The sequence below is a fragment of the Monopterus albus genome, unplaced genomic scaffold, assembly GCF_001952655.1.
Source record: "Monopterus albus unplaced genomic scaffold, M_albus_1.0 scaffold61.1, whole genome shotgun sequence".
Classification (NCBI taxonomy): Eukaryota; Metazoa; Chordata; class Actinopteri; order Synbranchiformes; family Synbranchidae; genus Monopterus; species Monopterus albus.
In genome coordinates, this window is record NW_018127941.1 from 67,555 (window position 1) to 92,788 (window position 25,234).

Genomic DNA, 25,234 nt, shown 5'->3' on the forward strand with positions numbered 1-25,234 from the left:
CCCTTCTTAGGTGCCATTTCTGTCAGTTGGAGGTGACCTAGGCTGGCGAGAGGAGGTCAGCAGGGGTGTGACTGAGCTGAGTGGGGAATACTGTGTAGAGAATGTCAGAGGAGAAGATGGAAAATTATATCGCAGACTTGTGTTCCTTTCTAATGCTGTGCTTGTCCAGTCAGAGAGCCGTCTTGTCCCATCAAGTACCTGTGAGTCATTTTACCTCATTTGATGGACTTTGTTATGCTCTTCTTTCTTTACTATAATATATGTTTTAGGGCCAACAGTTAATTATTAGAAAAGACAATGGCAGTATACTGTATATGTGTTATAATGGTATAATATTGATGTAAATGGGGGAAATTTGTGTTTTTCTAAGCCTCAAGTCAAAAGAAGAAGAGCAGAAAGAAGACCAAGTCAGCAGCTGCTCCAACAACAACCGCTCTGTCAGTGGACAGTGGCTTTCTGTGCGCTCACCATGAAGTCATGGTGGCTGGCCTCGCCATGCTAGGGGTGGGCATGCCCCAGAACAAAGGTGTGTAAATAGCATTTTGTACAGTCTTGTCAGTGTTGTAAAAGGGGATGGCAGAAGGAGGAACATAATATGCACCTTGCATAAAATATCATATTTGATTAATCTTTACCTGTGATCTCTTCCCCCCCCCATCTTCCTTCTTAGATGTCCCAGTGTCTGTCTTTCTGGTAGGGCTTGGTGGCGGAGGCTTGCCTCAGTTTCTGCGGGACTTTGTGCCTAATGTTACTGTGGAGGTTGTAGAACTAGATCCTGTTGTGCTGAAAGTGGCCAGTGAATGGTTTGGGTTTAGACCGGATGATCATTTGACTGTCACTCTTGGGGATGGCCTTGAACGCATCTGTGCCCTTGAGAAAGAAGGTTAGTGACAGATGATAGAAGATGGCATTTATTTATTATCAGAGATATTAGTAATACAAAGAAGTGACATTTTTTCCTCTGTAGGTGGGCATTTGTTTGATGCCATCATGTTCGATGTAGACAATAAAGACAGCACTGTGGGTATGAGCTGTCCTCCTGCTGCCTTTGTAGAAACTTCCATCCTGCAAAAAGTCTACAGCCTGCTAACCCCCAGAGGTACTTGTCTCTGTCTGCTTGAAACTATCATATTAATGGCAGTTAATGTGTAACATTTTATTAAGAACAGAAATATTAAACAGTTAAAAAGGGATTTACATTGCCTGTAAAGAGTATTCACCCCCTTGGATGTTTTACCCTTTTATTGATTTTATAAATCAATCATGGTCCAGTGTAATTTGGCTTTTTTTGACAAAAAACTGCAAAAAATCCTCTTTAATGTCAAAGTGAAAACAGGTTTCTACAAACCTAATGTCAATTAAATAAAAATATATAATGGAAAATTAGTCACTGCATAAATAATCACCGTCTTTAAAATGACTGACCTAATTGAACAGAGGCCCAACCAATGGGTGCTAGTAGTCTCACAATTAGTGAAATGGGGATCACAGTGAATGTGTCTCAAGTGACTGTACTATAAAGACACCTGTGTCTGGAAGGTCCAGTCACTGGTTAATCAGTATTCCTGGCTACCATTACACCATGAAGACAAAAGGACACTCCAAGCAACTCAGAGAAAAGGTTCCTGAAAAGTATAAGTCAGGGGATGGATATAAAAACATTTCCAAGGCACTGAACGTCCCCTGGAGTTCAGTTAAATCCATCATCAAGAAATGGAAGGAACGTGGCACATGTCTAAATCTGCCTAGATCAGGCCGTCCTCACAAACTGAGTGACTGTGCAAGAAGAAGACTAGTGAGAGAGGCCACCAAGACACCTATGACTGAAGGAGTTACAAGCTTCAACAGCTGAGATGGGAGAGACTCTGCATACAACAACTGTTGCCCGGGTTCTTTACCAGTCAAAGCTTTATGGGAGAGTGGAAAAGAGAAAGTCACTGTTGAAGAAAACTCATATCGGAGACTCCATGGTCAAGTGGAAGAAAGTTCTTTGGTCTGATGAGACCAAAATGGTTTCCAGCAAGACAATGACCTGAAGCATACAGCAAAAGCTACACACAAATGGTTTAAAGACAACAAGGTGAGAGTTCTGGAGTGGCCGAGTCAAAGTCCAGGCTTCAGTAGAATAGAGAATTTGTGGCTGGATTTGAAAAGGGCTGTTCATGCCCTACCCTCGTGCAACCTGGCAGAACTTGAGCAGTTTTGCAAAGAAGAATGGGGTAAAATTGCAGTGTCCTGATGTGAAAGCCTGTTTGAGACCTATCCACAAAGACTCAGTGCTGCTACTAAATACTGACTTGAAGAGGGTGAATATTTATGCAATCACTTAAATCTTTTTTATGCCTTTTTATAACTACTGTAAAAAAGTAAGCAACTTAATGTTTAATGGTCTCATTTTATATGTAAAGTCTTCTTTTTTGTTAGAAATACTTTATCATAGTTGTATTTCATCTATATTTAATCTTTTCTCCCCCTTTAATCCCTGTTTGCCACTCAACCAGGTATATTCATGCTGAACCTTGTGAGCCGTGACTCAGCCTTGAGGAAAAGCGTGCTGGAGCGTGTGAGCGGTGTGTTTCCCACCATCCTCTCTCGAAAGATTGAAGGGGAGGTCAATGAAGTCCTCCTTTGTTCTCATGGAAAAAACAAAAACACAGATGCCTCTAACATCCTTCCATCCCTGAACCAAGCAGCCAAGAGTCTGCAGAATGCACTTTGCTCTAACAAGAGCCCAGATATAGACATTTTAGAGCTGTTAAAAGGCCTGAAAGTAGAGTAACGACTAGTTGCAACCAATGGGAGACTGACTTCAATCATGTGTCAAGGCAATGTGGTGAAGATAAAATTTGAGAATGAGTACACTGACTTTGCCATTCAGTGCAATTTAATGAAATGTACTATGATGTATATAATATCCATTCACAAGTAAAAATCGTTTTTATCTTAACACAATAATGTGGTGCTTCTACAAAAATAATTTCCACTGGTTGGTTATTTAAACATATATTATCAGTATTATTATTTTATCATTATAGGCCCTATGTACCGTTTCGTTTCTCTTTCACTTGCTTGTAGTTGCCTATGGACGACTTGGGACTTACCCACTCTCTCATTGCCAAAGAATGCACCAACATTACATTACAGTGTTTATGGGGTCGCAGCAGATTCCTACTCACTCTGCATATGTAAGAGTTTAAATAGGTGTCGGCCGGAGGAGTGAATTCTTGCTTGGTGTTTGATAAATCAAGGTTCTTTCATAATTGGCTGTGAAGTTTGTCTGTCTTCTGCATTAGGAGATTGCCAAATTAAAGTTGCTGACTACAGCGCATGCGCACTACACTTTATTCCGTTAGCTGTCAAAATAGAACATTTTCCTCCTTAACCATGGGCCAGAGTCAGCGCAGCTACCAGTGCTAACAGCTTAAATGTCTCCAGAGGTTAAGAAAACAACACACTGCGGCTTTTTGGACTTTTGAAACATCAAAAATGTCTATACGGACCTGTTTTGGAGACTAGGATTCTATCTTCGTTACCAAACGCACTAACGTAACGTGCTAACAGCTGCCGTGATTGTGGACCTATCAAAGTTGGCACTGACCTTCAACAAGAGTATTATTTTTAGGTTTTGTACAGTTTAATAATGACAATAGCATGATTGTCAGTAATCATTAACCATGGCAGTTATTCTGTCTTCTGGAGTATCCTAGAACCGGAGTAAAACAGGATTTAAAAAAGAGCCAAAGAGGCAACGCGGCTGTCCTGTTGCGATGGGCAACCGCGGGATGGAGGATTTGATCCCCCTGGTCAACCGCCTCCAAGATGCCCTGAGCAGCGTGGGGCAGAGCTGTAGCCTTCACCTGCCACAGATAGCTGTGGTGGGTGGCCAGAGCGCAGGAAAGAGCTCCGTCCTAGAAAACTTTGTGGGAAGGTAAGCTAAGTTAACTCTTGACTAAAGTGCACACAGCAAGGGACAACCTGCACAGTCTAACTGTATGTACTCTGCGGATAACGATGAGATATCAAAAACGTGTCCAACCTTCTAATAAAGTACACTTTATACTAAAGGGTTTATAAATTGCTACTGGAAACCCAACAAACAAAAACATTACTGCAACATTAGAAAACAAGAAGCCCATCAGTTTTAGTTAATGGATTATAGACATATACAACTATATCTTTACCAAATACAAAGTCTAGACACCTCTCAGGAGTGTTTTTCATAAACTGCCAACCTCCAAATTGTTTTTATTAATGGGTTATGACCTGTGGTGTGGTGCTGTAGTGTTGCTGGGTATACTGCTGCTTCCATGGACATGACAACTATCACTGGTCACCCACAGCTTCACAGTTTGTTGAATTTGAAGGTAATGTGATTTACTGTAAAATGTAACTATGGACATTTACTTAAATACTTGTACTTAAGAGTTTCTAATTTGGCCCACTATACTGCTGTTTCATGACAAGTCAGAGAGAAATGGTGTACTTTTACTGGACTACATTCATTTGAGAGCTTTAGATACCATTGCCTTCACAATTCAACATTTTATATACACAATAAATGATGAGCTAATAAAATATGATGCAAGGAGCAAAAGTCTCCTGATGGCAGTTAAATTCCACTGAATACTGTATAAGAAGACTGTAACTGTAGGATAACTATCTATTTTAGGTAGGTATAATCCCTACTGGCTAGGGCTGGGTATACTCTATATACCCGTGTATGCACACCACTACACTTTTAGTTATAATTGATCTTCAAAGCATTAGTCCTTAGGTGTAATGTTTTTCCACTAATACCCATAAGATACAAAGACTATATGTAAAGTATAGGTGTAAACAGTGTGTGTGTCTTTGTATATGGTTCAACTTAAAAACCCTTTCTTTTCAATATGTCACCCTAAATAACTGAAAGGCAGGGCTATTAGAAAGTAATACCAAAAATGCATTATGTAATTCAAATGATTGTAGCAAATTCTAGTAAAATCCTTTAAAACAACTTCCATAAATTGGGACTCAAAAAAATCTGTATGTGTTATATACTGTTATTCACTTGTCATCCTAAATATAAAGCCATCGTAAAGTGTAATACAGTGGCTTGACAAGTCTGATAGGCTACACAATGATCTGTGTGCCCTTGAATTAAAACTGGGACAGGCAACCGTTCTTAACCAGTTATAATGTTGTAATTACAGTGTCCTATATTTGGTAGTCTGAAGTGGTGGATGTCAGAGGTGGAAATGTATACATGACACTAGCCAGTACAGCATTTTGTCACACAGGCAGGCTCTGTAGGTGTTTATAAAGGGCACTAGATTAACATGACTCCATTAAAGTAATGGACACAACATTCTAGCTAGCTTACAGGTTATTCAGTTAACCAAAACTGAAGCTGAGCAAAACAGAGCTTTGTTGAATCATATTATATTCAGACCTTTAAAAGATTTCAAGGTACGAAAAATAACACAGTCCCCTCGTGACTGACAGAGTTGTTTGTCAGAAAGGCATGCTGGTGAGTAAGTCAGTAGCTTTCTCATTTTCTCCCAGCATGCATGAAACGGTAAAGCTCTATTAACTGAAGGAGACATTTAGTGTCCATCCAGGGCAAAATGTGAAGCACTGCCAGTAACTACAGAAGGGTGTTAATACTTGCTTTCCTGAGTGTGTATTGTATTTTATCACAAACCTAAATTGTTTGTCTTAGCCACGAGTGTGTTATGACACCCCTTTTGTGAGGGACTCTGCCAGCAGTTTGAGCTGGGACAGGATGCAGTAAAGTAAACTTCCTGAGTTTGATTTTAATAGGAAAGAGGAGGATTTTTTTTACCCTGCGCATTTAGTTTTTTTTATAATTAACACTGTATTTAGCATTTACTCTTATATGATCACATGGTAAAGACTTTTTTAGCCTTCCTGATATTTTTGGAGTCTGTGGAAACTAAACAGAAACTAATGTACTGACCATTCCTACAATTAAAATGCTATTTTTTAAAAAGAAAATTATATTGTTTAGTGCAACATTCTTATTTCTGATTGTACAATATGTAATGTAATTAAAATGGCAGATATGAAGCTGCTGTTTCAGGACAAGATTCAAAAACCAGTAGCAGTTTGCCTGTGTGTGTATCCTTCACTAATTCACTCTTTCTTCTCCAACAGAGACTTCCTTCCACGGGGCTCAGGAATTGTCACTCGCAGACCTTTAATCCTCCAGCTACTTAGTGCTAACACAGGTGGGTAAACAGTATTATCTGTTGTTATTCTGTTATTTAAAATTGTCACCAGATGGCAGTGTGCAATTTCACAATGACTGAGCTTGACCAGTGAAATCTAACGCTCTGAACTAATGTAAAATTGTTTGCTGTATTTATTGCCCCCCTACCCTCGGTTAAGGAGAAACAATACAACAGAATTTCCTTGATCTAAAAATAATCTTAAATGGCTTTTAAAAAAATGCTGGAAGAGTTCAAATACGAGTAAACGCAGCTAAATAATATAGCATGCAGTTATTCTGCTGTATCATACTTTGCCCTTGTAACGAAATCCTCCAAACCTATAATCATAGTATAAATGTGTCATTGGTTTAAAAATAGCTTGTCTTTCTGTTCATTGTGTGTCTCTCCAGAGTATGGGGAATTTCTCCATTGTAAAGGAAAAAAGTTTGCAGACTTTGATGAGATTCGCCAGGAGATAGAGGCAGAGACGTGCAGACTGATAGGATCTAACAAGGGCATCTCTGCTGTCCCCATCAACCTGCGGATTTATTCACCGCATGGTAACAGTGTGTGCATTTGTGTGTGTTCTACTTGGAATTCACATATAATCTGTGTGGTATGTTTCTGACATATTGATGTTGTATCTGTGTATTTGTACTCTTCTGCCTGTGTGGGCATTTTCAGTGCTGAACCTGACACTTGTAGACCTGCCCGGCATCACCAAGGTTCCCGTGGGCGACCAGCCACCAGACATAGAGTACCAGATACGAGACATGATCATGCAGTTCATCTGCAGGGAAAACTGTCTCATCCTGGCTGTCACGCCAGCCAATACTGACCTGGCCAACTCTGATGCACTAAAACTGGCCAAAGATGTTGACCCACAGGGTAAATCACATGTGTGTGTTCTTGTACTTGCTACATAGCAAGTACCAAAAAAGTATTTTTTTGCTACAGAGTGACATTTTGGCTGGTCCTTACTTCCTGAAACACCTTTTTGAGGGTTCAAGTTAGAATTAGGTTTAAGTTAGGGTTAGGATTAGGCATTTACTCTAGTTCTAATGGTTAAGTGTTAGGGTTAGGGGCTAGGGAATGCATTATGTCAATTAGTGTCTGCCTGTTGGGTTATATTATGTCTAGAGATTGTTGTTCTACACCCTGCTGCCTTTGTGGGAATTTATTCTCACAAATGTGTGCATTTATTATAAAGCGGTTTAGCAGGAGTGCCATGCTATTTTATGTACTCAGGAGGTTACTATAAAATGTTCTTTCTTTTTCCTGTCTCCTTTAGGCCAACGCACAATTGGTGTAATCACTAAGCTGGACTTGATGGATAGAGGAACAGATGCCCGAGAAATACTAGAGAACAGGTTGCTTCCCCTACGCAGAGGTATGCTGCTTGTTTGTGTGCATGTGTGTGAATGTGCATTGGTTGAGCTATCTAGCTGCAATTTAGTCACACTGGACTGACAGGGGACTGACATTATGATTGTGTCTTTTATCGCTAGCCAGCAGCTCAAACACAAAGATGGCTATGCACTTTATTTAACACCACAGTAAGGACAGTGAGTGTGTGTGTGGCTTTTAACATGCATTTATTGCAAGAGCTAGAGAGAAAGAGATGATATTATTTGCTATATTAGTCTGTGTAACAGCTGAGAACAAACCTGCCTGATGTCTGGGAAAAATCTGTGCTTTGTATATGTGTGTGTGCGTGTGCTTAGTACTACTCACAAAGTGGGGACTTCGGGAAAAGGAAAGGAGCCTGCAAGTTCCCGGGCAGTGTACAGACTGAATGAGGCACGACCAGGTGCTGGCTCCTTCATGCTTCTCTTACTAATGCATTAGTTGTGGAAGCCCACTGAAAGAACTACCCTAGAAGCAGCATAGATCTGAAGCATTAGATATGGAGCCTTGTGATATTACATCTATTAGTGTACTAAATAAGGGATTTGTCCTACTTCATACCATGTGCTCTGCTGTTCCACAAACACATTTATTTCCTGCTTGTATGATACAGTCTTAATGGGAGAAATGGCAGTTTGGGAAGAGTTCCTAAGGACACGTGAGAAAATACAAGTTGAATCTGTCTGCATTGTTGCACATTGTCTACTTCACAGTGTTCATCTGCACTTCATTTCCCCTTTCATTTCTTCATCCACAGGTTACGTAGGGGTTGTGAACCGCAGCCAGAAAGACATTGATGGGAAAAAGGATATTAAGGTAGCTCTGCTCGCAGAGAAGAAGTTCTTCCTGTCCCATCCGGCCTACAAACACATGGATGAAAGAATGGGCACCCCATATTTACAAAGAATACTCAACCAGGTAAAGAAATACATACACATACAGAGAAGCAAATATGTTGTGTGTGTATGTATTACTAGTGATAATATTTGTTTGCAGCAACTGACAAACCACATCCGGGACACTTTGCCAGCCTTTCAAAGCAGTTTACAGAGTGAGCTCCTGGCTTTGAACAAAGAGGCTGAATTGTACAGACAGTATAGTCCTGATGACCCTGTACGTCGGACCAAGACACTACTACAGTCAGTCACTCATTCTGTGTGCACTTGTGTGTGTTTGTGCCAGTTTATTCTCTTTGAAATTGTTTACATGTCAGTGTTTCTCCTGTTCTGTCTGTCTGCCTTCCAGATTAGTTCAGCACTTGGCTGTTGACTTTGAGAAACTAATTGAGGGCTTGGGTGACGAAGTCAACATCGTTAATCTGTCAGCAGGTGCTAGGATCAACCAAATTTTTCATGAGCGCTTCCCCTATGAGCTATCCAAGGTGTGTGTGTTGTTCTGTGTGTGATTTTTGCATGATGAGGTTTGTGCATATACAGCATTTATTCTGTAGTAGCCCCATGAATATGAGCATTAATATCTGTGATGCTACAGCCAGGTTGTCAACTCTGACTGACAGTGTGCTATGTTTGTCTTCAGATTGAGTCTGATGACAGGAGGATACGCCGGGAAATCAACTATGCAATCAGAAACATCCATGGTGTCAGGTGTTTTAGCATGTTCTACCCATAAATGGCAAATATTTTATATTATATACACTCTTTTCTTATCACTTTTTTCCCCCACAGGACTGGTCTGTTCACTCCTGACATGGCCTTTGAAGCCATAGTGAAGAAACAGATATCCAAACTAAAGGGGCCGTGTGTTAAATTTATTGACATGGTCTGTCAAGAACTAAAGACTACTGTGCACCAGTGTATTAACAAGGTATAAAGTTGTGTGTGTCATGTACTTTTATGATATACTATACATTGTAGGGTGTCAGATGGTCTTATATTTGACTTCTGGTCTATGTTTTATCTGTAGCTCAGTTCCTTTCCCAAACTGCGAGATGAGACAGAGAGAATTGTAACCACTGAAATCCAAGAACAAGAGAGCAAATGCAGAGATCAGGTTGTTCACTCACATTTGCACACTGTGTGCAGATCAGATTCATTAACTCTGCTGAAATATTTTAGTGTGTAGTTTCTTGCTTTCCATTTAATGTATGTCTGTTCTGTTCAGGTCTTGTTGCTCATTGACATACAGCTTGCCTACATAAATACCAAACATGAAGATTTCATTGGCTTCACTAAGTGAGTAACCTTGTCTGTTTTAAACTAGAAAATTAACTATACATTCTAGCACTCTTAACAGAGTAAGTAATATGAGCTCTTCCTCCTTCTCAGCACCCAACAAGCACACAACCAAAGCCATAAGAAGGTTGTTGCAGGGATGGCAGGAAACCAGGTGAGACTTTTCAAAGCATTCATTAAAATCAATATCAGAGGTAAAATCAGAGACTGGTGCATGCATCTGGAGAGAAAGTCACTCAGTGTGTTGACCAAATGGCCTGACTGTTGGTCCATCACTCCAACAATTTGGTCAGAGCAAAATATGTCTCAACTATTTATGAATTTATTTATGAATTGTCATTAAACTGAATAAAAACATTCATGATTGCCAGTGGATGCATCTGAATGACTTTTGATCTATTGTAGTGCCACCAGAAAGTTTGTCAACTAAATAACCCAATGTTATCAATGAAAATCCAGAATTTCGTATCATAAACACCCTTTCTTTAGACCTGTCACCCTCAGGCCAGAGAGAAGGCTGGCTAACTACATTTAGTATTGCCTTTGCCATGTTTAAGCAAAAAATAGAGTCATATTTATGTATGTGTTCACAAGTATTTTGCTCTTAGCTGATGATGTATAAAGGAGTAAACACTCAGAAATTATACTTTGCTGGCAATGGTTGTATGCAGCACAGAATTTAAGTGTACATGGGTAAACCTTTCCCATCCATCTTAAATTTTGTTTTTTTTTTTTTCACAATCCCATGTGTTTTGCATTAATCAGCATTCATTGCTGCACATTAATTGCATTGTTCTGAATTTGCTGAAGGGGATTTTGGGTTCAATCACGCAGCCACTGTTGAGCTTGGCTTTTCACAGGAATGCAAGCAACAATGAGGTGTTTTTTGTCTTAATCAGTTATGATTAAAGTGTAACATCATAGTTATGTGGCACATTTCAAGGCAGAGATAATTAAAAGCACAATCCCAGTATAACTCTGTTCAGTCAATATAACAGTCATCACCAGCTCATTTTGTCCACAGCTTCTAATATGATGTTTTGATAGTAGTTCATTATTAAATACTGCTATCAATTACTATCAATGTCTTCCACAAAACAATTTATTTTAACCCTTAATGTAATGAAAAACATTTCCATCTTCCATCCATCCATCCGTCTTCATTTGCTTCATCCGAGACTGGGTCACGAGGGCAGTAGCCTGAGCAGAGCCTCCCAGACTTCCCTTTCCGCACACACCTCCTCTAGCTCCTCAGGAGGAACCTCAAGGTGTTCCCAGGCCAGACGGGAGACATAGTCTCTCCAACATGTTCTGGGTCTGCCCCTAGTCCTTCTCCCGGAGTGCCTCCCCAGGGAGGCATCCAGGGGGCATCCTAAACAGGTGCCCGAGCCACCTCAACTGGTTTCGCTCAATGTGGAGGAGCAGCAGCTTCACTCCAAGTTCCTCACAGGTGACTGAGGTCTGCACCCTATCCCTAAGGCTGCGCTCAGCCACTCTCCGGAGGAAACTCATTTCCGCCGGTTGTATCCACAATCTCATTCTTTCGGTCATGATTCAAGGTTCATGGCCATAGGAGAGGGTAGGAACATAGATCGAACGGTAAATTGAGAGCTTCGTCTTATGACTCAGCTCCTTCTTCATCCCAATGGACCGGTCCAGAGACTGCATTACTGCGGATGCCACAGTGATCCATCTGTCAACCTGCCACTCCATTTTCCCTCACTCGTGAACAAGACCCTGAGATACTTAAACTCCTCCACTTGAGGGAGCAACTCGCCCCAACCCGCAGAGAGCAATCCACCTTTTCCCAATTGAGAACCATGGCCTTGGATTTGGAGGTGCTAATTCTCATCCCCACAGCTTCACACTCGGCTGAAAACCCCTCCAGTGCACGCTGTAGGCCTTGAACTGATGAAGCCAACAGAACCACATCATCCGCAAAGAGCAGAGACAAGATTCTGCGGCCACCAAAACAGACACCCTTCGTTCCCTGGCTGCGCCTAGAAATTCTGTCCATAACAATAATGAACAGAATCAGTGACAAAGGCAGCCTTGGCGGAGTCCAGCATGCACCGGAAACAGGTCTGACTTACTGCCAGCAATGCGAACCAAGCTCCTACTCTGGTCATACAGGGAACAGACAGCCCATAACAACGAGCCCTGCACCCCATAATCCCGAACAAGGGACACAGTCGAATGCCTTCTCAAAATCCACAAAACCCATGTAGACTGGTTGGGCAAACTCCCATGAACCCTCCAACACCCTAGTGAGGGTATAGAGCTGGTCCAGTGTTCCACGGCTGGGGCGAAAACCGCACTGTTCCTCCTGAATCTGAGGTTCGACTATCGGTCGGATTCTCCTTTCCAGTACCCTGGCATAGACTTTCCCAGGGAGGCTAAGAAGTGTGATCCCCCTATGGTTGGAACACATTCTCCGGTCCCCCTGCTTAAAAAGGGGGACCACAACCCCGGTTTCCAGTCCAGAGGCACTGTCCCCGAGTTCCACGCAATGCTGCAGAGGCGTGTCACACCACCTCCACTGTAAACAGTGTTGGCAGAACACTGCTTCCCCCTCCTGAACTGCCAGACAGTTCTCCAGAATCTCTTTGAAGCCAACCAAAAGTCTTCCTCCATGGCCTCACCAAACTCCTCCTAGGCCCAAGTTTTTGCCATGGCGACTGCCAGGGGTGTGCCCCCTTGGCCTGTCCGTACCTGCCAGCTGCTTCAGGAGTCCCATGAGCCAACCAGGCCTGATAGAGCTCCTTATTCAGCTTGACAGCATCCTTTACTTGCGGTGACCACCATCGTGTTCGGGGATTGCCGCTGCGACAGGCCCCGGAGACCTTACGGCTACAGCTCCCAGCAGCCGCCCCGGCAATGGAGGTGAGGAACATAGTCCATTCGAACTCAATGTCCCCAGTCTCCCTTGGCACCTGTTTGAAGCTCTGTCGGAAGTGGGAGTTGAAGACCTCTCTGACTGGGGCTTCCACCAGACGTTCCCAGCACCCTCACTATATGCTTGGGCCTTCCAGGGCTGTCCAGCTTTTCCCCCTGCCATCGAATCCAATTCACCACCAGGTGGTGATCAGTTGAAAGCTCAGCCCCTCTCTTCACCCAAGTGTCCGAATGGCCGAAGATCAGAGGAAACGACTACAAAGTCGATCATCGACCTTCGACCTAGGGTGTCCTGGTGCCATGTGCACTGATGGACACCCCTATGTTTGAACATGGTGTTTGTTATGTATAAACCATGGCTAGCACAGAAATCCAATAATAACTCACCACTCGGGTTCAGATCAGGGAGGCCGTTTCTCCCAATCACGCCCCTCCAGGTATCACTGTCGTTGCCCACGTGGGCATTAAAGTACCCCAGTAGAATGACAGAGTCCCCTGTGGGACTCCATTACTCCATCTTAATTTTGCCTTTTAATTTCATGTTTTCCTCCAGGATGCGGCCCCTCCCTCAAGTCTAATAGTAGGAGACTGGTCTCTTTAAGCCTTCTCACTCACTGCTGCTCCTATTGGAAATATGTGTGTGCAGGAGTCAAGCTCAAGGGTTGTGGGCTGGCTTGCTATTGATGGCAGAAAACATGCACTTACTGCTTGTTCTAGCCTCATGTTTTTCTTCATTCTTTATCTGTCAGGTCTTGGTATCTTTATGTCAATTCATAACGTCTGTTCACTTATTCACTACACTTTTTTCCAGTCCCTTCAATCCGGTTTTTATTTCCAAATGTAAGTTTTGATTCTGTGCTTTGTGTGTTTGCCTTTGCCTTCTTCTTTTTGACTAATTATGTTCACTGGTGGTCATTAAAATGTTTTGGTGATTGCCCAATGGCTGCATAATCTATGCCATTTATCTCTCAAAATCTTGCTTTTTTTCCCCTAGTGTCAACTGTTTCTGACTTTTACTCTTATTTTCATCAGGAAGGTCCACTCTTACTGTGTGACCAGCTTTGCACACCTAATACCTGTGATCTAATTTTTTGTAAACCGGCCCAGTGAGTGCCATTGTGATGATCCTGTCAGTCCTGCTGTCTGAGCTCCTTATCCTTGGCTGTTGTGCAGGTCATACGCAAGGGCTGGCTGACCATCAGCAATATCAGCATCATGAAAGGTGGATCCAAGGAGTACTGGTTCACCCTCACGGCTGAGAGTCTGTCCTGGTTCAAAGATGATGAGGTGAGGTGCTCACATTCATCACTTATCCTCTGGTCTTCTCATCATGCTAATCAAACATATAGGTTATTCTATGATATGTTATATATATTAAACAGTAAAGTCAAAACAGCAATACAGTTAAGTCATTTCACGTTTATTATATTTCATTTTGAAACAGCATGTTAATCTGGAAGTTGAGAGAGGAAAAAAACTGTTGATATTGTCATCACAGTTTCAGTGAAGCCCCTGAAGTTTTATTAAAGTAACAGGTAGTGGCCCTCTGTTTTGATGTCAGTGGGGCTGCCATCTGTCTGCCTGTCTGTGCCTGCTGTACAGGAGCAGAAGGTCTGCACAGCAAGTGTAGACAGGCAGACACACCACAACAGTCTTATCCTATCACAGTTGATGTCATTGGAAGAGGAAAGGGCTACAGGAACTGAGATCACAATAGGAAAGCACATTACGGTATTTGTATATGGATACGAACAAGCACCTGTCAACATTCACATCTGGACGAAAACACCATAGGCAATGCGGTTGTAGATGAAGTTCAGTTATGTATTGTTTGACAGATATAATTGAGTGTTGGTAGAAACAGTCTGTAGTGTTTTTACAAATACGTTGTTGTCCTGGGTAACCACAGTGAAATGGTTTGAAGGCTGTGCTGTGGCTACAACTAAACAGACGGGCCTTGTTTTGTGACATACAACACCAATGAATGCATAACTAAAAGAGCATCTAATGCTGGTTCTCTGTCCAGCTAACCATTTTCTTTGCTTTTGTCTCCTGCCACCTGCAGCTGAACCCCTCTATTTCCCCCATTCATTCCTTTGACGCCCCCCTTCCCATTCATCCTGCTCTCCACTCACTCTTCCCCTTACTCCCTCTTTTTCTTCCTCATCTGGGAGTTAAGGTATTTGGTGCATCTCACTCTGACACAGCTGGAGCTGCCCCAAGCCAAACTAAGGCACGCACATACTCACACATGCACTCACAAAGACACACAGTGGACAGACTTGTATATATAGTATACAGAATACATGCAGACTGTTGTAAACAAACTGGCATGCAAATAGTGGAGAAAAATATACACTAACTTCAACAGACACACCATCATTTTTAAGATAAACAATAGATCTCTTGAACACAAGTGTTTCCAGCCGCCGCCTGCATATTCTACACATGCAGTGTTATAGTTTTTTTCTCTCTGTCATCGCCTTACTAAGCATTTACAAATCAACTCACACATACTTTATACATCTGTGACAAATAATACAAAGACAGGCACGCAAATATTTGGTGACCACATCAAAGCCACAAATTCTGGCTGTCTGTGGACAACGATGAGACAAGTCTACAAAGATTAAAGCTAGTATGAAAGTCGACATCTTTTCAGTTAATTTTGGTTCAGTTGGACTTGTCGAATAATCTTTCGACCATGATACCATGTTTGAAGGTTAATCAGCTGTTTATGATTTTGGAAGGCCTGAGCGCATTGCTGGTCACCCATATATATTATCACACAAGATCACATCTACTGCATGCTTCAGTGTATGCAAATACATGTACACAGAGGCGCACACACTAAGCCTCTGCTTCTTCTCTCTTGCAGTTCCCGCTCTCTTGCTCCCCTCCCACACTACCTCCACAGACATTTCTTTTTTCTTTGACTGCTGCCCCCCTTTATTTTCTCTTTCTTTACCTCTGTTGCCTTTTCCTCACCCTTTCTCTCCCTGTGTCTGTTTCTTACTTTCTCTCTGACTGCCCTTCTTTCTCTCTCTCCCCCTTTCTGTGGTTGGCAGTCTCCCTGGGATTGTACACATTCCTGGCTGGAAAATCTGAAGCTTTGTCCAAACACCAGCTTCCAAGATCTGCCCAGAGAAATCCCACATGGCTGTTTCTACACTGCAGACCTCCCCCTTTGACTCCCCCTCTCTCCTCTCAACTCCTACAGTCTCTTCTCATAAATATTCCCCCCTCCCATCAACCCCCCTTCCAATCTCCTCTCTCCATCCTTGTCGGATTGCTTCCATACACTCTAAAATTTTAACATCCTTAGGCCACACTTCTTTTCATGTACTACATCATTTGTGCCCTGCATTGACCTCATACTGAAAGTGCAGCATAACAGTTCAGAGTTTAATCTCCACAGCACACTGAACAGACATACATTCCTTCACCCCTTGACTGCCATAGTTCTGCCAGGCAGCCTGAAGAAAAACAGACGGCTCATGCCTATACACTTAATCTACACACTCCCCTCTGCATCTATTTGTGTGTGTGTGTGTGTGTGTGTGTGCAGCCTGTTCCATATCTCAAATCCATTAGTCTATATGAAAAACTGGCACAACTGATACTTTATGACCACCCTGACACTGCTGGGAATATGTCACATACACATAGGTGCACACATATATACATGCACATGCATGTGTAAAACAGTGCCACAATGTCTGTGAACAGACAAAGCATCATCACAATGTCACACAGCTGCACATGCAAAAACTACAAGGGTGAGATGCCGTGTGTGAATAAAAATCAGTTAGTTGAGAAGTTCTCTACCATGAATGTGTGTATAAGAACCTCGTTAAACAAGCTAGTGTGTCGCTTTTCTGCCTTGAGTATTAGTAAAGTAAAGTGCCCATGTTATAGCTTGGCTTGCTGAAATGCATAATTTTAAACGTCTCTGCCTTAAACTATGTATGACTCGCCATTAAGAGCAATGCTTAATTCAAGCTGTAAAATGCTACAAAATCGATGACATAATCTTTAGCAGAGTTGATAACTGTGTTTGGAGAGACAAAAGCTGGTGATAGTATATGCACATTGAAATGCATTTGCACATCTGCAAGCAAGAAACAGCAGAGAAAATTAGACCCTAGATTTGCCTCAACATAGAGTACATGCAGGTTGTCATGTTGGTCCTGAATATTGGTGGGGAGGCACTTCCTTGCACAGTCTAACCAATGTGCAGACTACTGTACACCAGTAAGATCCTGAACAGGTAGTCTGAACACTGGGATGACGGAGCAGGACCCTTCCTCACTTTTCCGTCTCTTCAGGCGCGTCTTTCCGTTTCTGGTTGTTTGCTAGCAGTCATGCCCGTGGCGGAGGGAAGTCAGCAAAATGTTTCCTTTGTGATTTTCTTCTTTCTTATCCTGTTTTTGTGCTGCGTCGCAGGGTGAGGGGTCTCACATGCACATCAGACATACACTCCTATGGGTGTCCCTCCTCCAGAGATTTTCATGTAGCTTGAGTTGGGTGTCCGCAGGGCTGTGTCCTGGTGTAGTATCCAGTCTTGACGTGGCACATTCACTCATACAGCTAGGGATCTGCCTGTTCACTCAGGAAAGGCATAAGGAAATAAGGGGAGTGAGAGAAGGAGAGAGAGTTAGGGAGGAACTTAGCAGCCATATATGGGTTGATGGGACCCATGGGGAATCAACTTTGGAGTGGTCTGCAGTTTCTCCTCACTTCTCCTGCTCTCTGTGTTCTTCAACTCTTCCTCATCTTGTATAGTAAAATTCACCTCCCTCTATCCTTCTATTCACCTCTATCCCTCCTCTTCCTCATCTCTACTTTCTATTTCTATTCCATCAGAGCACCCTATACTCTCTTCAGTCTCCTCCCCCTTTGTCTAAAGCGATCCCAGATGTTGCGGTATAAGCGCCAGTCGCATTCTGTCATTTTTTCAGCCTCTGTTACAGGAAGTGGGCCCCTTAGGAAAAAAGGAAAGAGGAATGGAGGAAGAGCACTGCAAGAGGAAAGACCAAAGTGTGCTAGCAGCACACTCACATTGCATACCACACAGTGCATCTACACACAGACAACAACCAAGACTTTTCAGGATGTCCACTCTTGCAAGCATGCTCTCTTCTCTATGGCAGTCGTCTTTTTTTTCATCTTTTCCTTATCTTTACCTCATTCACAGCTGTTCTTATAACCAATCTATAAGGCCCTTCTCGAAGGTTAGACGGGGGGAGCAGGCTGGGGAAGCGAGATGAGGGGGAAGGGCTTCAGTTTAGGAGAATTGTTGTGTTAGAGCTTGAGTCTGACTAATGACTTTCACATGTGAACCAGGCCTCTCTCCCTCTTTTTCTTTTTTTTGTACTTCTTCTCTCATTCCCTCCTTCCCTGCCTTAGTACCCTGCCTCCATGCTGTCTGGTTCCCCTCACTCTGGCCATTGCACTCTTCCAACTGTTCTCTGTCATTCATAAGTCCCCATGGTGATGACAAAAAAGTCTTATGGCATCTCTTATCCCGTCCCTCTCTCTCTTCTACCAGTTAGTGGGTTGTTAATGTGAGTCAGACAGACACATCATCAGATTTGAACTCAGATGCTCTGCTAGCACAGGGTTCCTCAAGGCCTCGCCTTCTGTCACTGTTCCTTCTTCAGTTCAAGTCCCCTGGCCCCTCTTTCTTCTCTTGACAGACTGAAGAATATTCACTACAGGACGTGCATAGTGTTTGTTAGCTATAACATAAACTATAGTTAGGAGTTTATTTTAGCTATAAACACCTGTGTTACCTCTCTATTATATCATAATTTACTCTGCCCACCTCTATTGAATTTTATCACTCTGTATTCTATTCTTTTCCAGGAGAAAGAGAAGAAGTATATGCTTCCTCTGGACAACTTAAAGCTCAGAGATGTGGAGAAGGGCTTCATGTCCAGCAAATTTGCCTTTGCTATCTTCAACACTGAGTTAAGGTTTGTATGTGTGGTTGGAGGCCTGTTTCTGTGTACTTGCATGTTTGGTGAATGAGTACGTGAGTCAGAAAAGAGAGTTCTGTCTATGTCACTTGCTTGCTGAGGTTGCAGTGATATTTTGCAAGGGTAGAATTGTCAGAGGAGGATAGGGAGGCAATATCAGACTGGTGTTTTGCCCTTCCTTTGACCTCCTCCATTCAACTTAGCCACCAGAACTGAAAGGAAGGATATCCAGCTGGTTGTAGTTTTTTTGTCTCTGAGTATATGCCAGGCTGTTAAGGGCAGGGCAGGGCTTGGGTTTGCTGAGTTTATGTGTGTGAAACCAATTGAGAAAGACAGAGAGACAAGGGCACAGCATGAGAGAAAGAGAGAGGGAGTGTTTAGAAGCTGGAGCGGGCCCAAAGCCTGACTGATTGTACCCGAGCATGTGGGCTTTGTTTATAATTCTGTGCTATGCTGCATTCTGAGACACAAACTGGATTTGTGTGTGTACATGTGTATACGTGCCTTTGCCAGTGTGTGTGTTTGTGTGTGTATAGACCACAGCATACCAACAGCAGGCTCATTAAGGAGCTAATCAAAGCCAGAGAGCTTGGATCAGAGATGAGGCTGCTCTTGTTTGGAAAGAATTGCTCGACTCACCACAGAAAGGAGGGAGAGAGAAGAATTGGAAGGGCTGAGAGGAGAAAGAAAGCGGGAGAGCGAGAATCAGAGCCATCAGCCAGGAATGTGTCAAAAGTCTGTCCTATGGCGCCCCCCTTTTTCCTGCTCCCTCACTCTCTCTGTTTCTCTTTCTGTATCTGCATGTGTGTGTCTATGTGTGTGTGGTAGACATTGCAGTGGTTTTGTCCCTGTCTGACAGTAATCAAAAACCTCAGGAAACTCTTCAAATCTAAAGCAGGCAGTGTTCCACAGACATTTTTCAAGATGAGTGCAAAAACTCACATTGACCATGAGCTGAGGAGAGGACAGCAAAGGAGATGAGAGAAAAAAACAATTGATACGAGTGATAAATCAGCACACAGAACAATTTTAATGTGTTCTTGCTGGTGTATATGAATGCTATTGTCCTGATCTTAGTGTAATAGCATTCTAGTATTGTCATTGTTGGCTTGGCTCCCTGTTTGTTAGCCACCACACCCTGACTTATTAGCCTCACCCATCCTAGCCCAGCCATAAGCTCACACACTGACTGTCTATTTCTTGGAGTTTCTGTACAGTTCTGGCCGTTTTCTTACTCTTTTTTTTTTTTTGTCTCTGGTTCTCACACACACAAAGGTTTGACATATTTGAGGTTAATTGCTATGTGAGAAGGAAGCAACGAAAGGGGGAAAGAAACAACTGAAGTGATTAAAGAAAAATGTTTAACAGATGGGCCACAAGCTGGTCCAGACCCTTTTTTTGTTTCTTATTTTGCTGTGCTGCCCCACAGCAAAAGTACAGAGATAATATGATGGTGTGAAGAGGAAAGTGAGGAGAAACAGAGTGGGAAAGGAGCTTGGGAACAACTAGATGATGGAGATAATGGAATAAGTTGCACTGAGGGAGGCCATGTCAACCACAGCAGCTGTGGAGAAAACATGAAACTGTTTTATTTTGTATGTGCGCATGTTTGTCTGTAGTTATGTGTATGTGCAAGTGCGTGTGGCTTTGTCCTTAACACTGTTCAGTGAAGCATTCTCTCTTTACATTCCTTTGGACTGTATACAATATTTTATGTATGTAACATAATACATTTTGGGGAGACTGGCCCAAATCTGTTAAACCCTTTGTTCCATTAAGGACCTGTTCCCAACATGAGGCTGGCCCGTATGGGTTAGTGCAAAACCTGTGTCAGCCCTGTATCATTTCATTTACAGTGCACAAGATGTGGGAGTAGGGCACAGGTTAGCCAGTGCACCACATAAATATGTCTACATACAGTACAGTACATTCCACTAGGCTAAATGTTTGTAAAGTTAGGGAGACTGTATTAGCCTAAACCACACACAATTAATCAACATGAAAAGGAAACATGTTTGTTTTTCATGAAGACATTGTTTATTGCTCTATAATTCCAACCAAATAAGCAGCATGGAAGCTCTGACAATTATATAAAGTAACATTTTATTTGATATTTTATTTATAGCATTGTGTAGCATTTACAGTAAATGTATAATAGAAAGTAACAACATTTACACTTTATCATTTTTACACAAACAAGAAATTATCATTTAAACATTTTCAGTGATCTAATTTGAAGATGTGGGAGAGTCATATGAAATTTTTAAGTATGCTCTTTACCCTCATCGGTACCTGTGTACAGGAGCTCAGGTGAGTTTCAGTTCTCTGGAGGCTGAATCACACTGAATCTAAGACTACAGATCATTGTGTTGTCAGGTTAATGGAAAGAAATGCTTTTAAAAAATTTGTTACACATGAAAGCAACTTTACTCCAGTAATGTTTGACTCGTGAGCAAAGTGGTTCAAGAACTGAAGAGTGAAGAAAGTGTATTAAGAAATTAGAACACCATAAACATTAACGTACGATCTGCTATCTTCTTGTATGTACACTACACAATAACTACGCAGAGACCGATCATAGGCAATTGGCATCGTCTTGAATGTGGGAGCTCTCAAGATGGGTAATAATAATTCAACTGATTGATACAACATGTGGTGGAGTCTGGCAATATTTTGCAGGGGACACTGTTTTTTACTAACTGCTACAGACCATGGTGTTCCTCTCTTCTCAGAAGTTGAAGAGCAAGACTTGTTTTGCTTCCACTGGAAATGTAGATGTAAGAATGAGGAGACATTTTGTAGCTAAAAATGACTGAAGACACTGTTGTCATAAAAACTCTGGCTATCACATACACTAGGTTTCTAAGAGAAACCAGTAATATCATGTCATTACTTATATATATATATATTTTAATGAACCTTTTATTTTTCTAGTGCAATCCCGTTGAGGTTTACAGTTCTGTTTTCCAGGAAGCCCTGGCAAGGCAGTGGCATCAAACTTAATACAATTGCTAAAAGGTCAGACTTCCTATTTTGGATAATGGTGTTCACACATAATCGGTCAGCACTGTGTATGTAAGTGTTACAACCTGTGGAGGATTTTTCTACTGTACTGTATGTTGTCATGGCGTATGTAAGGTAACCAACAGGTCAGTCTTGGTACATTTGTTTAAGGTATGTAAGGCTTTGTGTTAATTACTGCGCATTGTGGAAAGTGTCTTATTATTAGCAAGGAAGTGTAGTTTCCGGAGTCATCTGACAATATTTTGCTGAATTGCAGGAATGTGTATAAGGACTACAAATGCCTGGAGTTGACCTGTAACTCTCAGGAAGAGTTGGACAGCTGGAAGGCTTCTCTGCTGCGGGCTGGAGTCTACCCTGAGAACATCACCGTTAGTATTCTGACCCCCTAATAGAACCCAAGCCTGATCTTAGCTGTGGGGAGCTGAACTTTCTGCACCTTTACCTTTGTGTAATATGTACTTAATGCTTTTGCTAACCCCTTACCCCTTTCTCTCCATGTTCCCCCTTCTCATCCCAGCCAAAACGAAAAAGCAAGTCCCCCACCCCTTCTATCTTTCTCTGTCGTTTCTCTTCAGCACAGCATTCTCGGCCCATGATGTCACTGCAGTATGTGTGTGTGTGTTCTCGTCTGTTTCTAATCATCAGTTCCTCATCCCTCACCCACTCCCCCTTTTCTTTTTTCTACCCACTCCTCCTTACCTCCTTTTGCATTCCCTCTATTCTGCTCTCTGTGTTCCTATCACAGTGGCTCTATACAGTTCTTCTTCTCATCACTAACACAGAATAGATGTGACGGTATGGGAAGACTGATCTTAATTGTTTCACACATTTGCATTAGCATGGTATTACCAGCTGTGTTATCTCAGCAATCCCTGCAGTGCAGTACACTAGACTACATCAGTGGTTAATGCACAGTCTGAACGGTGTGTGCTGCAATTGCTCTCAGCTCCATCTTCTCTGTCACACAGGTGGATGTACAAGGAAATGGAGCTCTGGAAATCTTATCAGACCCCCAAATGGAGCGCCAAGTGGAGACCATTCGTAACCTTGTGGATTCCTACATGAATATCATGTATAAGACCATCAAGGACTTAATGCCAAAGACCATCATGCACCTCATGGTCAACAGCGTAAGCTACACAGACCACAATGATTTGTTAAAGTTTCTCCTTTCCTCGTCTCTTAAATGTTTGTCTGTTATTTGTTACCAGCCAGCAGCTCCCTCCCAGCCCACGAAAACCTGCTCCTTATTGTCTGTTTAAAAAAAAAAATTAAAAAAAACTTTTACAACTTTGTCATGAGTTAACTTTTGTCAATTTGAAACACTACTCGAGCATTTCTCAATGACATGAAAAAGGGAAACCAAAGAGAAAAAGATTTTCAGCATCCCTTTAGGAATTTAGAGTCATGATCCCAAATCAGAGTAGACTATCAATTTACAAAGTCTAACATTTTGACTTGTCACAGCTGTTTATAATCCCTCTCTATAGGTGAAGGAGTTCATTAGCTCAGAGCTCCTGGCCCAGCTCTACACTCTGGGAGAATGCTCAGCGCTGATGGATGAGTCACCAGAGCAGCAGCAGCACCGGGAAGAAGTGCTCTGCAAACACACTGCCCTGAAGGAGGCTCTTGCCATCATTGGAGAGATCTCCACCTCTACCTGCACTACGCCTCTGCCCCCACCTGTAGACTCCTCTTGGATACAGCCCTCCGGGTACAAACATATATATGCAGTAATCAAAACTCTGCTATTGATGCCACTTAATGTTCTCTTCTTTTCCCAGTCCAGCACCCCCTAAAAACTCTGTCAGCGCTAAGCCAATGAATCGCCGTCATGCCCCATCTGTTCCTCGGGTGCCCACTCACACTAGACTCTCTGCTTCCCCAAGCACCAATGGCCTTCAGCAGCTAGCTGGCCACCCAAACCAGGCTTCTGTGCCAAGGTGACTTCAAAACCACACAATTAGGTTCTGAAATTTGACCTGTTACAGTATATTACAATAACCTCCAGTTTGTCACTCACCGACATACAACTCTGTGCTACAAAGGCACTTGGGTAGAGGGAATTGTTATTTGAACTGGGTGGGGGTCTGCTGGAAAATGTGTTTCTCATGTTCTCTTTCCCATCAGCCTCAGTAGACAGGACTTCTCAGCCTTATACTGGAGCCAGAGACAACAGGCTGAGCATTCTGTCAAGTTTTCATCTTTCTCTGTCCTTCATGCCCCATTTTCCCTCTTTTCTCCTATTATGGATTTATTTTTATGCTCTCCTTAGTTTCCCTCATGCAATAACCGTTATTTTTCCTTTTCCCCCTATTTCTTTTTCATGTAGAAACTTCATGACTTCTGCTCTTTCACTGGTCCTCCCCTGCTTTTGGCTTGTTTCTCCTTTTTCTCTCTGCCTCATTTCCTTTGTGCTCTCCAATGGTTCTTTAGGTTCTTTCCCTCATACAGTCTCCCTCTTTTTTTCATGACTGTTTTCATCCAACCTTATGCCCCTTTTCCATTCTTGCTCACTCTCTCCCCTATAGATTTTCAGTACATGGGGTAAATACTTTTTAAGTCTCTTCCATGTCATCATATATCACTGGAAAGGTTATTGACAATACAGTTTTATAGATGCACTGTTTTGAATAATTTTTTCATAATTGTTTTTAGAATGGGCATATAAAATTGGAAAGCTTCTATTTCTTCCCATTGAAGGTGACCTGTGTTACAACTCAGCGTAGATGTAGCTGCTGCATAATTACACTTAGAAATTGTGATGATGAAAAATAAGAGACTGTGTCTCTGATCAGTTTTTTAGGTCTTCCACTAGGAAGGCTAGTTAGATAGCATCTTCTGATCAACTGCATCATGTCCTTCTCAAAACAAAAAAAAAAATGTGGATAATCTTTTCACTTCATCAAAGATATTACTAGATTGATAGTTTTACAAGAACATTCTTTTAATATTGTTATATTGTACTGAATCATATAGTAATACCTTTGATCTGATCTTCTTTCCAGGAGGCAACCTCCAGCTGTACCAAATGTGAAATAGCAGTCCTTTCTGCTCAGAACTCCGTTACCCATTGGCCCCAGTGATCCTTCCAGCTGCAACTGACTGCTACCTAGAGACACCCATAACCTGTGTGATGTGTAGTCCAGCTGGAGCATTGTGCTGGGCTTCTCCATCTTCTGCGGGGAGCTGCTTTCTGCAAAACTCACTCCGCCTTGGGCCTGTTTTGTACATAATATCACTGGCCATAAATGGTGGAATGTGCTTGACTGTCTGTTGACTTCTCTCAAATGTCTGAACATTATGTAAATTCAAAAACCTATTTTTGAAAAATTCTACTCTGGGAGAATATGAATATGCACAGTTTTATTGTTTTTGAATAAACTGGTATTTTATTTTTCAACATGTATCCTGATTATTCATTATCTAAAGCTGTGAGATGCTAAAAGCAGTTTTCTCTGGCAGCATTTACGAATTTGTCTAGTGTTTCCATCTTGCTTAATAAAATTGTATTCACTTGTGT

At 42.2% G+C, this 25,234-nt stretch overlaps 2 protein-coding genes across 9 annotated transcripts in view; both read left to right on the forward strand.

Annotated features, from left to right (window-relative positions):
- Positions 1–3,260, forward strand: part of mettl13 (methyltransferase 13, eEF1A lysine and N-terminal methyltransferase) — a 5,571-nt gene extending 2,311 nt beyond the window's left edge. Inside the window, exons 5-9 of one of the 2 annotated variants that reach the window (XM_020603385.1) lie at positions 11–200; positions 371–526; positions 671–883; positions 968–1,099; positions 2,502–3,260. In XM_020603385.1, the coding sequence (XP_020459041.1) occupies positions 11–200; positions 371–526; positions 671–883; positions 968–1,099; positions 2,502–2,779 (969 nt within the window). In that variant the 3' untranslated portion in view covers positions 2,780–3,260. The remainder of the gene's footprint in view (positions 1–10; positions 201–370; positions 527–670; positions 884–967; positions 1,100–2,501) is intronic. The other variant, XM_020603386.1, reaches the window with a different exon arrangement.
- Positions 3,261–3,328: 68 nt separating this feature from the next.
- dnm3a (dynamin 3a) lies at positions 3,329–25,234 on the forward strand. 7 transcript variants are annotated; one of them, XM_020603379.1, is made up of 21 exons: positions 3,329–3,609; positions 3,700–3,928; positions 6,157–6,230; positions 6,623–6,778; positions 6,897–7,100; positions 7,504–7,602; positions 8,377–8,537; positions 8,616–8,758; positions 8,865–9,000; positions 9,156–9,223; positions 9,305–9,443; positions 9,543–9,629; positions 9,741–9,811; positions 9,905–9,965; positions 13,880–13,993; positions 18,575–18,684; positions 21,968–22,079; positions 22,680–22,841; positions 23,202–23,425; positions 23,496–23,654; positions 24,720–25,234. In XM_020603379.1, the coding sequence occupies exons 2-21, from the start codon at positions 3,768–3,770 to the stop codon at positions 24,751–24,753; spliced, it is 2,475 nt and encodes an 824-aa protein (XP_020459035.1). In that variant the 5' UTR covers positions 3,329–3,609; positions 3,700–3,767; the 3' UTR covers positions 24,754–25,234. The 7 variants fall into 7 exon arrangements, with proteins under 7 accessions (XP_020459035.1, XP_020459036.1, XP_020459034.1 ...); XM_020603380.1 differs by having other exon boundaries at positions 3,708–3,928; XM_020603378.1 differs by having other exon boundaries at positions 3,329–3,928.